Source organism: Limanda limanda, chromosome 5, assembly GCF_963576545.1.
Source record: "Limanda limanda chromosome 5, fLimLim1.1, whole genome shotgun sequence".
Lineage (NCBI taxonomy): Eukaryota > Metazoa > Chordata > Actinopteri > Pleuronectiformes > Pleuronectidae > Limanda > Limanda limanda.
The window spans coordinates 3,141,900-3,158,270 of NC_083640.1; the positions used below are offsets into that span (position 1 = coordinate 3,141,900).

General features: G+C 44.2%; 2 protein-coding genes across 2 annotated transcripts in view; both read right to left on the reverse strand.

Moving 5' to 3' along the window:
- Positions 1-201: 201 nt before the first annotated feature.
- bmp3 (bone morphogenetic protein 3) lies at positions 202-5,776 on the reverse strand. Its single transcript, XM_061072279.1, has 3 exons — positions 5,494-5,776; positions 3,305-4,227; positions 202-393 (listed from the first exon to the last, which is right to left on the reverse strand). Exons 1-3 carry the CDS (start codon positions 5,774-5,776, stop codon positions 202-204), a joined length of 1,398 nt encoding a protein of 465 aa, XP_060928262.1.
- Positions 5,777-10,553: 4,777 nt separating this feature from the next.
- Positions 10,554-16,371, reverse strand: part of cfap299 (cilia and flagella associated protein 299) — a 78,059-nt gene continuing 72,241 nt past the window's right edge. Inside the window, exons 5-6 of the mRNA XM_061072400.1 lie at positions 14,066-14,195; positions 10,554-10,646 (exon numbers count right to left, since the gene is read on the reverse strand). Of these exons, the coding sequence (XP_060928383.1) occupies positions 10,554-10,646; positions 14,066-14,195 (223 nt within the window). The remainder of the gene's footprint in view (positions 10,647-14,065; positions 14,196-16,371) is intronic.

The window sequence follows — 16,371 nt, forward strand, 5'->3', positions numbered from 1 at the left end:
TCGCCTGGGACAACAGGCCGTTCTCTCCTCCAGTGCAAAAGGGAAGTCGTGTTCAGTGGGCGCCGGCGAGTGAGTGGGACCGAGGAGACGGGAGGAGAGAGTTTCGCTGCATGTGTTGATGTTTGTTTCTTTTTCTGTGTGACATAAGTTTTGACGTGAACAAGCTTCGAAGGAACGAGACATTGAAAAAACACAAATAAACTATCTACAGGCGCAGGAGTCCACGGTCATGTTGGGGTAGACCTTCAGCACCACGTTCTTGTCCTCGTCGAAGAACAGGATGCTGAGGGAGGACATCTTCTCCGGGACGCAGCACGGCTCCGGGATCCCCGGGACCACGCCCACCGCCCGCACGATGCTCTGGATGGTGGCGTGGTTCGACGGCTTCAGAGCCTGAAGACACAACAGGGAGTAAACATCAATAACCAAGGACACGTGGGCAGATTGACCACATCTGGATCAGCAGCTTGATCACAGAGGTTATGTTTCTGTCTGTATTTGTTTGTTGGCAGAATGGGATGTGGGTCAGGAAAGAAACCAACACATTGTGGTGCAGATCAAGTTCAGGTGGAAGATCTAGTTATTTATTTTCACTTTCTTTAATATTGCGAGATTTTTATGGAAGTGTAGAACCATTTAAAAAAGTTGCAAAGTCACAGAAAGATAAAAAAACATCCTGGTTCCGTCCCTTTAATCGAATCAGCTCTGAAAGTGACTGAGTTCTTCCTTCGCTCATTCCCGACCCTTCCACCAATTTCCAACAAAATCATCTCAGTATTTTTTGCATAATCCTGCTAAATAGAAACAGAAAAACGTTGGCGGTAACAACCAGCTACAATAATGTTGTTTTGTCAAATCCCCCTGATGGAGCCAATCACTTGTTTCCCTGAGATACTGATCAGTAATTCACTCTAATTCCTGAAGTGTGTAATTATTGTTCATTAAAGTGAAGGTTTATTGGTTTATTTCCAGAGTTCTGTCCATCGCTCGTCTCGCTATCACTCGAGTTCATCGCCCTGATCCCAGAGAGCAGCGTTATGTGGAAGAGAGAAAGAAACTGAGCAGTGTAATTATCATCTGTCACAGTTTATAGTTCCTGGTTGTGGTTTGAAGGACTTTGTTGTTGTGCACGCACACGTTCAGTTCTCCTGTAAGATGAGTGAGATGCTTCTGGTCGGAGTCTCTGACCTTGTGTGACTTTGCTGCAGTGACGGGTGATTACTGCTGCGAGTACGTTTTTATTACAACCCATAAAACGATGGTTGACTTTTCCATCAGGCGTCCTCTCTGCGTTTTTACAACATCTCGCAGCTCTCACACTTCATTTGGGTTCAGATCCGGTAACGCACACATTTTGGCGGTCGCCATTCCCACGCGTGTTTATCACCTCGCCGGCGGCTTCTTGACGAGACTCCTCCCACGCGACACAACAACCTGTAGGCAGAGCGGCTTTGAACAGCAGCTGTTTAGCAGCATCTGAGGCTTGGAGCTGACAAAGGAGCAGGAACATCACAGGATTTTCTCATCTCGGGACGGACTGAGCGGCAAACCCTTCAGGAGGGCGGGGGGGTGGGGGTGGGGGGGGATTTGCCTAGGGCCCCGGGCTCCACTTCTGGGACTAATTACATCCGACTACAAAGGGCCGGTGACTCCGAGGTAATGAATTAAGTGGATGGAAACCCAAGCATTCCGGCCATGTTTAAAATACCTGTGATGTTATCTTGTCAGCAGGGGGCGAAGCCGCGAGAGGAGCTGAGGTTCCACATCGGTTCCTCTGGTTCTCTAACTTCTTTACACGAGTTCTCTAGAGTGTGTCAGAGTGTGGAGCTGCGTCGTCCGATCGGAGGAGAAGGTTTTAATAACTGCTGGAGGTTTCTCCTTCGAGGTCGCTGCTGCTTTCCCCCCCGAGTGCGGTGATAAACTTTTATAGATTCTTCATGTTGAGGTCGGCCACCTGCTCCTCAGGAAGTTGTATATCTGGACACGACTATTTTTCCACGTTCTGGTACAAACCCACTCAGATTACATCACCTGGGGTTTGAACCAGTTTAAGTGCACGTTAAGCTCGGTACGTCTTGGACTAATATTATTCTTTTATTAAATATAACTCGGGTGCATATCTCCAAAGATCTTAATTCCTCAGATGCGCCGCAGAAGAAGAAGAAAGCACGAAGAAGAACGTGCGGCTCCACCGCTGGGTCGAGTTGACCTTGGCAGCGGCGGCTGGGAGCAGATGGGAAACGTTTCTGTCAGTTTCTTTGACATTATCATCTATAATCTGAAGCAGGCGTCCCCGGGACTTCTGATGTAAACGTTTTCCAAATCAACATAATACAGAACAGTAAGAGGGACAGTAAACAAGGGAGCGATAGATGCACCGAGGGCTCGGCGTGCACGGTTCTGTTTCACATCATCAGCAAAACGCAGGGAAAGAGAAACGACAAAATACAATCAGGAGTTCTAGTCAAAAAAATCCTGATCTACAAGTGTGATTTACAGCATACTTGAGACACTAGATGGTGATGTACTGTACATGAATGTGTAGTTTGCAGTTTTCGCTTCTATGGAATTGGATATATCAGTGTTTTATATCATGACAAAGGTAAAATTGCATAACCACTAAGTTAATTTTTGATATCTGTAATAAAATTGTATGATCTTTATTTTTATATGTTTTAAATGTTTGATATTTGTAATGTAACGTATGTTTTAAATGTTTGATATTGGTATTGTAATGTATGTTTTAAATGTTTGATATCTTTAATCCCGATGATGTTTTCCTACACTTGACATCTATTGCACTTGTGTCCGTCCTGGGAGACCGATCCTCACATGTGTCTCTCTGAGGTTTCTACATATTTTTACCTGTTAAAAGGGTTTTTAGTAGTTTTCCGTACTCTTGTTGAGGGTTAAGGACAGAGGATGTCACACAATGTTAAAGCCCTATGAGACTAATTATAATTTGTGAATATGGGCTATACAAATAAAACTTGATTGATTTGATTTGATTGATGTGTGTTTTAAATGTGGACCCCACTAAAAGGAGCTCTGTCTTAGTGTAGAGCTAATGGGGATCCTTCTAAATAAACAAATAAATAAACAAATAATCTTTTGGGTTTGAAGAGACGAAACCAAAGACCAACTAAAAAGTGATTTAGAGGCCGGATGAAGTAAAATAATCCAGAAATTACCAGAAAACCCATTACCGGACTAACATCAGAGGAAATAATCGTTATTTTGTGTATCTCAGATTTGTCTCTAAACCTCTAGTGGCATCGATCGTCTCTGCGGTCGTGAGTCTCACCTTGGGCATGGGGAACTGGCAGGACCCGGAGCAGTAGTAGGCGTCAAACGACTTTGGCGATATTATCCATTCGCTCCATCCGATGTCGGCGAAGTCCACCTTCAGGTAGCGGCGGGCGCAGTTCCTGGGCTCGTTCCACTGCTTCTTCCGCGCCTTCTTGATGGTCTGCTCGTCGAACTGCAGCAGAGGCATCTTGTGCCGCTGGTTCTTGCGCGTCTTCTTGCGTGGCCGGCGCGCCTGCTTGTTCTCGAAGGGTTCGTACGGACTGGTCTCGTCCCAGCCGGTCGTCTCGTACGGATACTCGGGACCCGGCAGCTCGTTGTTCTGCAGCGGCAGCAGAACGTTCACCGAGCGCTTGTGCCGCGGCTGCTCGGCTTGTTCCGTGTGGTTCCGCTCACGTAGGCCCAGTTTATTGGGCCCTGGTGAGATGGGGCCCTCCCCCCCGACTGTGTGGTGTCTCTGCAGGGTGGCGACCACCGTCTCGGGCTCTGAGATGGCCGAGTCGTTGGCGTAGACCAGGATGTAGGGCGAGCGGTCGGACAGGAGCTGCTTCCAGGGCCGGGGCCCCTGGGACGCCACGTCGATGCCGATGAGCAGCTGGTCGTGATGCTTGGCCTGGTTCACCACACGCGTGATGTCCTTCCACTGCCAGGATATGAAGTCCCGGTAGAGGGTGGACACGTTGATCCGGAACTGTCCCAGCGTCCTCATGTGGTTGTCCACGGAGGCGAAGCTCCACACGACCATGTGGACGTGGCTGTGTCTCCGGGGCCCGTGGCGCCCGCAGCTCCTGGTCCTGGAGCAGCCGTGGGTTCCGTTCTGAAGGTCTCCGATGTAGTAGTGAAGAGTCGCCGACAGGACGTCTTCGCTCCTCGTGAGGGACGTGAGGTTGAAGATCTGCAGCTGCTTCTTGTTTATGGTCCCTGAGCGTTTAGTGAAGACAACAAACAAACCATTACTCCTCCTGTAGTCATCACAATATGTACATTTGAAAACGTTTCCAGATGGAATCATTGATTTTCTGTAACTTAAAGGGGAAGTTCACACAAAATATGTAGAATATATCTAAAAAAAAGGGTTTTTATTAACTCCAGTTATGAGATATGTGAGCCTGAGATTGTTGCCATGGAAGAGGAAAGTGTTTTTTGTTTTATTTGTGAAATTAAGAAATACTAAATTTGGTTTAAAGGCAATCCACACATTAATCAGTTTTAATTTGTTATAGCATATTTATTTAGAGACTTCTGACTTTCATAGTTTCAGTAAAAATGTACAAATGAACATCCAAAGTAACTGAGACGATATTTAAATATAGAAAGAACAATTATTGAAGAAATTAGATATTCATATTCATTCTAAAATAAAGAAATCTCAAAACCTGACCAAATAAAAGCAAAACTATTATGGAGGTTATTTCCAGAGGGATGAATGTTTGTATTTTGGGTGAACTGACTCTTTATGTGCTGTGCTATACATCCACTGGTCGATAGGAGGCAGTATAATCCAATAATCTCTGACCCTACGAGTGGAATCAGGTCGTTTTGAACAGAGTGATAACGACACAGCGCAGCTTCTCAGTTATTCACAGTTTTTCTATCAGTTCCTGCAGAAACTTCGTGAGGATCTGAGCTACTTGGACCCACTGAGACCAGATGTGTCTCCAGATGTGTCTCCAGATGTGTCTCCGGGGACAAATCCGTCCAGACGACGTGACAGTGAAATGTCAAAGGCGTGAAAACAAGTGTGTCCTCAAACGATGTTGTGTTACACGCAGAGTTGTGATGAGGAATCTGTGTGTGTGTGTCGCTGGGAGGAGGCGGAACAGGTTGATCACATTTCCATGACTGGATCAACAGGTGGATTTCAGTTTCAGCTGCGCGTAATGGCACGTACATGGCACCACTTTGAGTTTTTCTATCATTTTTAACCTAAATCAGGATTTTAAACATGTTCTCAATCAAATGCATCGATCTTTTTTTTAAATTTGGCGAAATTACGCACACGCTCCACCACTAAACAAAACTCCAGGCATTTGAAATATGCTTAAAATCTACTCTGACCAAGGCAGAAGGAGACGTTGAGATCCACTTATACTTCCAATACTAATTCATTAAGAAATTAATGCATTCCAGATTTATAAACTGGCAGAATTCCATGTTTTAATCGTGCGTAAAAGTTTGGACACGTACCCCAGTGCGCTTTGAAGCTGCGGACCGTGTTTCCGTCCTTGAAGGGAAATCCAGCCCGGTTGTACTTGGCGTAAAGCATCTGCATGTGTTCCGTCATAGTATCCTGTAAAAGCAGATCCTGCTCCTCCTGCTGAGCCTGATGCTTGTTGTTATCCTCCGAATGCGTAAAATCCATCTTCCTCCTCTCGGGCACAGAGTCAGTCTTCAGCATCGCGCAGTATCCACCGCACAGATAAGTCCATCCGTAAAGCAGCAGGAGCACAAAGCGACAGTACAGAGCCATGATGGAGCCAAAGGGAACGATGAGAGTAGTGGAAGAGCGAGAAGGTTTCCAGAAGTGGTCCCTATCTCCAGAAAGACCATCACCTGAGGACCGGTCCCCTGAGAGAGAGAGGAACCATCACCTCTGAACCCGGGTCCCAGCGAGGAGGGGATGGAGAGAAGGGGAGAGAGGTATCCAAGCTGGGTTCTATAGAGCTGCAGAAGTGAGAGAAGTGAGAGAACTGGGGGAGAACTGGGAGAGAAGTGAGAGAGAAGTGGGAGAGAAGTGGGAGAGAAGTGAGCTGCAGGAACAGCGACGCTCCTGTTTTTGTAGACGAGCTCTGAGCTGCAGTCCACCCGTCTCAGCTTTCATTGAAGGTAAAGCATGTTGTGCTTGGTATTATAGGGCTTGTGGGACCAGCTGGGTATTCCCTCCCCCCCCACCTCCACCCCTCCACCCTCTCTCTGTCACACGCACACACACACGCACACTCAGAGGGAGAGAGAGAGAGAGGGAGGAGAGAGAGAGAGAGTTTCCTGTTCCAAGAGACTTTTACGCACAAGCAGCCCGAGGACAGATCATCTTATCAGGACCTGGACGAGGCTGTTTTCCACTTAACATCTCGACCTGATTCTGACATTTCATTATTAAAAGGGACATTCCATCGTGTCACTGCCCCCCCTCCTCTCTCTCTCTCTCTCTCTCTCTCTCTCTCCAGGCCTAGGTTCTAGTCCGCCGTCCCATGCGTCCTGGATGAATGAGGAGGATTATTCTGCGCATTAAAGGATCTCTCTTCTCTTCTGTTCTGTTCAATGGAGTTAAGCACACGCATCCTGTAGCATCACGGGCCGATCCGGATGCTGCACTGCCCCCCCACCACCCCGAGAACAGCCCATACAGGCGGGGTTTTACCCATCCCCACCCCCCCCACCGGGCTTCTCTTTCAGGGGCGCTCGGGAGGAAATGATTAGGACGTTTCCATCGCCCTTGGACATCTGATGGCAATAATATTAGCAATGAATATCCGTCCAGGCAGTCAACAAGTGAACGGACTTAACCCCTTCAACTGGGGGGGGAAGCATCAGAAGTGACGTCAGCTGGAGGCATAACAATCTGCTGAATATTCAATCAATCAATCAAATCAATCAATCAATCAATCAATCAATCAATCAATCAATCAATCAATCAGTGAACTCTTCTTTCCACCTGTTGCCCATAAACCAGAAATATGAGATCAACTTTTTCATGTTTAACTGAATTCTAAAGATTGAATTCTAAAAGCAGGACCAATGATTCAGGATTATATGAGAGTGAACATTACACTTAAATAAAATCATGATACAATATCAGCTACATATATTTAATAAACCAGAAATATGAGATAAACTTGAGTTTTTCATGTTTTAACTGAATTCTAAAGTCTGGATTGAAGGAAGCAGGACAGATGGTTCAGGATTATATGAGAGTGAACGTTACACTTAAATAAACACATGATGCAATATCAGCTACAGGTATTTAATAAAACAGAAAAAAAGTTACTTTTTGAATTAAAGAAAGTTCATCTGCTGAAACGTGATCTTTTCAAATGTCTGTATGAGTTTGAGGTCGGGACAGTTTGAAGATGTGAGAGAGCGTCACTCATTGTACTAAACACTGCGATGAGACTCTCATATCAATAATCAGATTCTACATATCACCTTCAGATTATTAATATACACAGAGTAATAGTACATTTATTGAACTTGTTCTTAAATATCCATTTACATCAGGTTTTACATCTCTGGCAAATAAACCAACAAACTGAGGTGATAATATGTTTTAAAAAATTTGCTACAAACACACAATTACACCTTTTTCCACATCACGTTTAGTTTGTTGCAGAACAAGACTTTATTTTTGTTGACATCCATCTATATCTCAAAAGTTTGACAGTTTTAAAACCTGAATAAATACAACTTCTCCTGTCGAGTGCCGAGTCGAGTCTGAATCCACCGCTCGACCTCATGTTGTGTATATTAGCAGCAAGTCCGGCCTCAAACTAATAAAAGCCACGCTCCGGTTTAAACACTGACAGCTTGAGAGCGCAGTAAAAAGAAATGAAGAGGGCTTTTATTGTGAAATCACGAACGTTTACAGACACATGATCTGTCCGGCTGAGGTTTACTCTTCCAGAGGTGAGGCACAGAAACAGAGCGGCCGGGGAAGATCATTCTGAATTGGTCGGTTGTTTCCATCGCTGTCACCACGGGAAAGAACCGAGGCCTCTCGACTTAAAACAGGCGTGGACGAGGTGGTGATGATCAATTGTCGCCCGGCCAGTTTGTGTCCTTATTTCAGACACACAAAAAACCAAAGCATAGATAGTGAGATAATCGGGCGGACAGTTGATTGGTCCTCGCCTTGAGGAAATGAGATTCCCAACATAATCCTTCCCTCAGATTTGAATGTGCCTCTAATCCCAGTTGGTCCAGTTGGTTTTGTTCAAACAATGGTGAAGACAAAACCAGTTTGTTTTTTTCAGATTCCATTTGATCACAAAGAGCCACAACATACATTTAAAACATAAACATTTCAAGACATACATCAAGTCACTTTTGAAAGTCCTCAACTTTTCACCCCCTCAGTCATGTTTATTTTGTTTACTTCAAAAAGGTTCTTCATCATCATCATCATCATCACAAGAGCTCATATCTTCCTTATAAAACAAAAAACAAAAAGCAGAAACCCACTAACTAAGAAAAGACCAAACTCAAAGTCCCTCAGACCCCGGACCCGGACCCCCAGTCTCACTGCACATGTTGTTCCAATGAGGTTCCCGGGGTCCGATGCAGTGAAAACACACAAACAGATGAGGCTCTGGTGTCTGTGCGACTCAAAGACACAAATCAACTCGTTTGTTTAAACCCGGGAACTCTCAGGATTAGAGTTCAGCAGAAGGAGGCACGAGAAGGAAGAGGGCAAATTAAATATTGGCTTCCTCTATTTCAGTTTGAACGAAGAGCTCCTGGTAGAGGTTTGAGTTTCCAGTGACATTTGGAGCACAAGCTAAAGTTTAAAGGGAGAATCTTATCAGTTTGCTCTTTTATTAAAGGTTTGGTGAGAAAGAAATATCAACACCACTCTTTGTGCTTTTTGTTAATATTAAGATTCAAATAAGAGACAGTTAGATTAGTGGGAAAAGCGTTAAACAGCCAAGAATATGATTTTTAGTCCGAGAAGAAATCTGACTTAAAAACCTGTAAAACCACAATTTGATGAAGTAAATAAAAAAGATTAAAAATAGTTAATTTGTGAATGTCAGGTAGATCTGGATACTTATGGAAAAGTGAGATGATTCAGCTTGTTTCCAGGATTTATGCTAAGCTAAGATGCTGATTTTTCATACTGCACACGTCTGTAATCAGGGAAAAGATAAAAGTTTACCATCTGTTAAAAATGTTCTTCTTAAAAATCCAACCTAAATGAGATTTCTTCATCCAATTTACATTTTCTTTTCTTTATTTTAATTATACTTACACTTAAAAAATAAATCTCAAATTATCCTTCATGTTTTATTTCTAATTTGCCAGATCCACGTTAATCGGGATGTGACCCAAAAACCAGACTACATCACATTCAGGTTGGGCTTATAGTTTTCTTTTGGGCATGTGAATTCTCAGAAAGCAAACAAGCATATTTCCCTAAATAAAACTTTAATTTTTCAGATTCTTATTTTTCAGTCAAAGTTGATTTGGTTTGCTATATCGAGAAATCAAACACTTTTCATTTAACCGTGTCTCACTGATTAAAAATCTGATGCATGTTGTGGCCTGAGTGGAACCTGAGTACAGGAGTAAAATAATATTTCCACTTCTTCCCCATAAAGTGTTTAAACTGTATTTGACCTTTACATAAATGTCTCCACACCTCAGGGACACGAGCAGGAAGTCTCTTTGTGACTTAGTGGAAAAGTTTATTTTTAAATGTATTTATAAACAGATAACAAGAGTCCTGTAATTTGTCAGACAGATCATTTTATTCTTGGTGGAACAGATGTTTCAGAAAAAAAATCAAAAACAGAAATAAAAGTGAATCAGCGGCTTAAACTCTTCCTCAATCGTTTCCTAAAGGAGCCGAGGTCTTCCTCTGAAAACTGTCACAGCGAAATGACTGATATGTAAATGATGGAGAGCTTTGATGTCCTGTAACGTGTGCCCTGCATCTGGCAACATGCGGAATGCTTTAAGCCCATTACCCATTCTTCCAATTGGAGCTACCGCAGCCTGGGGGAGGACATAAAAGCAAACCCCTGCCCCCCCCCCCCCCCCATCTTTCAAAGCTCTTACGCCTTTAATTTGTTTAGACAAACAGCCCAAAACACGGCAGGGCCAAACCAGGGAAGGAGCCCGGGGGTCCCAGAGCAGGTTCCTGGCCCCGGACTCAGACAAACTGAGACAAACCGGGTCCGAACTAATATCATCTGCAAGAAATACACAAAAAAATTGATTTGATTGGTTTATTTTGGAGCCTAATTACTTCACATTGTCGTAAAATCTGGATACAAATTCAACATCTCAAGTTATCTGCCAGGAAACAGTGAAGCCGTCCCACCGGTCCGCCCACTCCTTCCTCTGGGAATCCTCCGTTTCAAGTCACTTTTTTACTGCAGCACCTCCACCCAGATGGCACGCATGATATGAGAGGAACGGTTTGTAAATGACGGTGCAACTACAGCCAACTCGGTCAAATTAGAGGCTTCACAGCGGCGCTCCGATACGAGCCATGTGTAGGGACGTGTCGGCAGCCGGCCTCTGAAGCTTCAGACCGTTCTGATGTTGTGGTCGTAGATGACGACATGGACGTGGAGGTCCGTCTGGAGGAATGTCCTGCTGGAGTCCTCACCAGGTCCCGACTGGAACACCAGCACACACAGAGAGAAGCAGAGCAGTTAGTGTCAGTTGTAAATCTGCATTTTAATCACAGTTCTGACTTCAGGACGGATCCTGTCACAGCTGAGCAGGAAGTAAAGTCCTTTCTCTCATTTAGCTCAAGCTCACATTTTTGTGACTTGGAAGTCTGATTCCCCGACTCTCATAGACTGATGGTCTGTGGAAATGAACAGTTGTATTCATCTTGAAAAGATTACATATAGTCTCAGAAAGAAATATAAGTTATTTTTGAAAATCTGGCAGCCTTATTTGGAGTACATGGACACACCACCAACGGTACCATAGGACTGTAACTATTTGGAGCTCTGAATAACATTATTTACTGTGTCATTGAGGTATTTCTCTGTGATGTGTCATCCTATGCACCAACTTTTTTTTTTTTTTTTTTTTTCTCTTTGGGTGGGGGGAATTATTTACTTTATTTATTTAATTAGTTTTATTTCATCTATGTGTGTATTTTTTTTTATTTTGTTATGTAATTTTCTGTAATGTTTAATGTAGAGTGTTCTGTATGCTCTGCATGTTCTTGCATTGTGAAAATATTTGGAAAAATAAAATATTCTAAAAAAAAAAAAAGCTCACATTTTTGCATTTTCTGTCAAATTAGCTTCATTTTCAGTCGGAACACACATGTGAGGTTTGTTAAAGCATTAAGTCAATTTAAACAATGACATTTTCATACACTGCAACACTTGAACAAACATCATCGGGATAAAAACTATTTAAAATGACAGAAAAAGTATTTAACGTGCACTTTGATCTATCTGCGAACATGGAGGAGGCCTGTACAGAATCCAGCCACCAGGGGGCGATCAGGACAGGCTTCACTTTCAGGAGCCGTCATGTCTTACATCTTTATTTACTTTTTTCCTTCACGCAGAACAATTTAACGTTAATATAAAACGATCAGGCGGAGATAGAGAGAACCACAGATTTCTGACACGTCCATTTGCTCACATTTTTGCATTTCCTGTCAAATTAGCTTCATTTTCAGTCGGAACACACACGTGAGGTTTGTTAAAGCAGCATTAAGTCGATTTAGACGAAGGGCTTTCATACACTGAGACACTTGAACAAACAGGATAAGAACTATTTAAAATGACAGAAAAACGTATTTAACGTGCACTTTGACCTGTCTGCGAACATGGAGGAGTCCCATACAGTAGCTAGCCACCAGGGGGTGATCAGGGCACTGGCTTCACTACAAGGAGCCGTCATGTCGTCCATCTATATTTAGAATCTGTGGTCGGAACTGTGACACTTTTTTCCTTCACGCAGAACAATTTAACGTTAATATAAAACAATCTTTTGCGGAGATAGAGAGAACCACAGATTTCTGACACGTCCATTTATAGCAGGGATATTAAAGAAGAAGCCAGATGCAGCTCAATATGACAGCGTTCATTTTGCAAAGATGTTTAGTGTAACTCTGAATGTCCCTCCACCGAGATGAGAAGCCCCCCCGACCAGCTGGCAGCGCTTATTCAAGCCCCCCTGAGTGTGTCAGAAGCTGGGAGTGGGCGTGGCTCCACAGGCTGCCACTACACTCAATTTACACTTTTACCACAAACGCACTTGTGGGTGTGTCCTAATAAGTGAAGCCGTCTTCCTCCGAGAGTTCAAACGAGCGTCAGTAAAAATAGACCAATAAAGAAAAATGACGTCAGAGACATAGATATATATATATATAAGGCTAGATGTCTCGTCGGTGTTGCCGGGCCGGAACATCCGCACATGGCGGCCATCTTGCTACAGGCGGCCCGCCCACCCATAACATTGTGTTGTAGTGGTTCGTACTTTTTAAATCAACATAACTTGCTCAATTTTCAACCGATTTTTAAACGGTTTGGTTTGTTATAAACGTCAGAGATGTAGTTATGACACTGCATCAATTATTAAATTTTTTAGATAATAACATAATTGTTCATAAGTATGCAGTGTCATAACTACATCTCTGACGTTTATAACGAACCAAACCGTTTAAACCGTTTAAAAAGTACGTACCACTACAAAACAATGTTATGGGTGGGCGAGCCGCCTGTAGCAAGATGGCCGCCATGTGCGGACGTTCGACTCCGTTGGCCGAGACATCTAGCCTTATATATATATATGTATCTATGGTCAGAGACACAGGGAGGAGGAAACTCAAATGATAAGAAGAAACCAAAACAGACGTGATCTAAGTAGCCCTCTCTCTCTCTCTCTCTCCTCTTCAAACGGCCCTTTCTGCTTTTGCTTAGATTAAATCGAGACATTGTCATAAAATAAAATATGACAACCCCCTCTCCCCTCCACCCCCCCGACCCTCTTTTCCTGGCGAGGACGGGAGAAGCGGTCACGGTTCGACGAAGGCAGCAAAACAAACAAAACCACCCAGAGTGAGTCGATGGGAGATTTGATTCTGTGAAGCTTCCTCTTTGGATCCGCGGCTCACGGGGGGTTAAACGCCGGATGGTTCCGTGCCGCTCGCCCGCTGCCGAGCCAACGTGGGCCGAGCCGAGCCGAGCCAGGCTCCCGGGCCCCGGGGCGGTTTGCTGTGTCTGGCCTCCGATGCCTCCTCTTGTGTTTTTTAATAGACGGCCTGGTCGAGGGCGGAGCTCGACCGCAGCTCGAACACTGAGCTGCCATTTTGGCGATTGGCCTCAAAAACGCAGTCCCCACAGCTCCGTCGGCAATTTCAAAATAGTTCAGGCCCCAACGACTACTTCCCTACCCCCCCCTACCCCCCCCAGTGAAGAGGGAAACTGGAGAAGATAAAACAACAGTCTGTCAGCCGTCATTCTCCCCGGGCCGCTGTCAGACGCAGAGCGAGGAGGAGGAAGCACCTGTCCCGACCCCGTGATCCTCCGCTCTCTGTGCAGGTGGAAAGCAAATATCTCTCCCTCCCACTGGTCTCTCTCTCTCTCTCTCTCTCTCTCTCTCTCTCTCTCTCTCTCTCTCTCTCTCTCTCTCTCTCTCTCTCTCTCTCTCCCGGCTTCTCCCAGCGACTGCTTCCCTTGCAGAGATGATATCTGGGCTCAATTAAGACTCTCTAAAAAAGTTGGTAATTATTGAAGTTGGCAGAGAGAAAAATAACTTTTTGAAGTGTTTCAGCTTTTCTCCAGTCGACGGCGAAGAAGAAGGATGAGGTCTCCGGCCTTATCACGCAAACAGGATGTTGTGGTCACACGGCAAATTAGTCACCTGACTTCAAAATAAAGTTCAAAGTTATTCCTGGAGGATTTGAAAAGAGGTTTTTTTTTTTCCGTCTTTCTGCTTCTTTGGGACAGTTTTACTGTCGTGGAACAGGTGAGCTGAGTAATTAGCATGGACCATGTGTGCCGCCCCCCCCCTGGGGACCAAAAAACAACAAGAAGAGCAACAACAACAACAGCAAACCTACCGAGGGGTCCACACTCAGGATCTTCTTGTCCCTCTTGTTCTTGAACAGGAGGCCGTTGGGGTCTTCATACACCGCCTCAAAGTTTGGGCTGGAGTTGGACACGGAGATCTGAGTCTCCCAGTTGTAGAAGCTGGAGAGAAGACAGACAACGGTTATTATCTAGTTATATAATTATTAGAAGACTCAATTGTTGGAGCTATCAAAGAGTGAGGGGGTCAACCACATTTTCGTCTGTAGTACCCGGGTTGTATTAACAAGTAAAATGTTAAGAAGTTTGAATTTGTGTCAGTTAAGGCCTGTGATTTATGTTTTATATATTTAATTGAAGTTAATCTAACCGTAGATGAAGATGCTTCTTAAGATATATATGTTATAAACAAAATGTCATGGTCTTGATTTTTGGAGTTTTGGAAAAAACAGGGTCTGGTAATGCAACTGGTATGCATGAACATCCGTACGATTGGAAAGAACATTTGCAAACATTGATGTTTAATTATTCATAACGTTAAACTTCTCAGGGACCAGAGTTGTTTGTGAGGAGAAACTTGGACAGATTTAAATTCAGCCAGTTTTGAATCAGACATGTGTGAAGCATCGGCTGCGTTTCCCAGACGTTTGGTTTATTTTTGCTGTCGTGGTGCCCCCCCGCAGACATTGCTTCAGAGGGACACAATTGAAAAACCCTTGTGTTTCAATGAAAGGACGCAGCCCATAGAATTCAGCTGCGGTGTGGTCGCACTGTTTTGTTGTCGAATAAAATAAAAAGTGTTGAGAATAGGTTCGACTTCACACGAGGTTCTGTGTGAACCAAGCAAACCAAACGTATGTTCCACCTTTCTGTCTGTTCCTCCTGCTCTTTGTGGTGCGTACATGGAATTTATATAAATTTATACAACGTGACAGCTCTCCAATAAAGACGCCTTGAGATTCCCCCCCGGTGGCTGGCCGCAGGACAAACCTCACCTCCTACATGTTGGCAGACGGGACAGCGACTAAAATAAAATGTGAGAATACATGCCAGAGGAATTTAACAGACTTTAGGTCAACTTTGGTTGTATTTGTCATTTCACGATGGACGGCTGAGACTGGACTTGCCATTGGTTGAGCGGATGTATCGGTACTGCAGCTCATTTAGAGTCCATGGATCCATATCATGTCTTCAGAAGCTCTTTAATAATAATAATAATAATCCCACTAACGCACCATAACAAAAAGAAAGATCCATCTAACCATCGTCTTCCTCTATCTGGAGCTGGGGTCACGAAGGTAATGATCGGCCTTGTAGGATATTCCAAAAGTTTTCCAGCTCGTCCTGGAGGATCCCGAGGAGTTCCCAGGTCAGATAGGATATGTAACCCCCCCTCCTCTGCTTCCTGTTTGAGGGTGGCTGGTGAAGCTCCACTGGAAGACGCCCATGAGGCATCCCGACTAAATGCTCTAACAACCACAACTGTCTCTTTTCAATGCAAAGGAGCCGCAAACTCTACTCTGAACAAGGATGTGTGAATTCCTCTCGAAGGCTGAGCCCGGACACCTCAAGGCACAAACTAATTGTCACAGATTTTTAAAAAGACAAATGTAGATAACAGAAAAGTGACTTAATAAGGCTTTTGGATAAAATAGAATGATACAGGCTACAAGGAACATGATGTCCGTTATTTAAATAATAAGGATAAAGAATATATTTTAGAAAACCTGGAAATAACCGGGGCTGCAGGACATGTGGTTTTCTGTCCAATCCCACATAGCATGAGGCTTTAGATCAACACATGAGCTCCACATTGAGGTCGTGACTTTGCGTGTTTTCACGGAGGAAGGAAAACTTCACGGATTGCTGAGCGTTAGTGGTCGTCGTTATCGCATCAATATTCAGCAGCAGGTTCCAGGAGAGCTTTCCTTTGCAGAGGAGAGAGAGGAGGAGAGAGGGAAACGCAACCTGCAGAGCGACGTGTCTCCAGCCAGAGACGCAGAAGGTAACAGTCTGTTTCTAATTTGATCTTGAGGGCGCTGTGTGTTGGAGTTCACCAAGCCGAGCATTAGAGTAAAGCTGTGGCTAATAAGCGACTGAAACCGAAGAGAGGCTTGAATTCCAAAATAAATGGCCGATTCATTTACAGCATCCGATTGGATTCCTGCTCTCCTGTTAGATTTTCTGTTATTTTTGATAAAGCAGAGAAACAGTGTCCGAGGTTCTGACCGAGTCGAAGAGAATCGAGACAATATTAACGCATTTCAAGTGCAACAATTTGAGAGTGTGAGTCGTCGACGTTTCACTTTCACGGTCGGGTTTTGTAAATTGCTGCCAA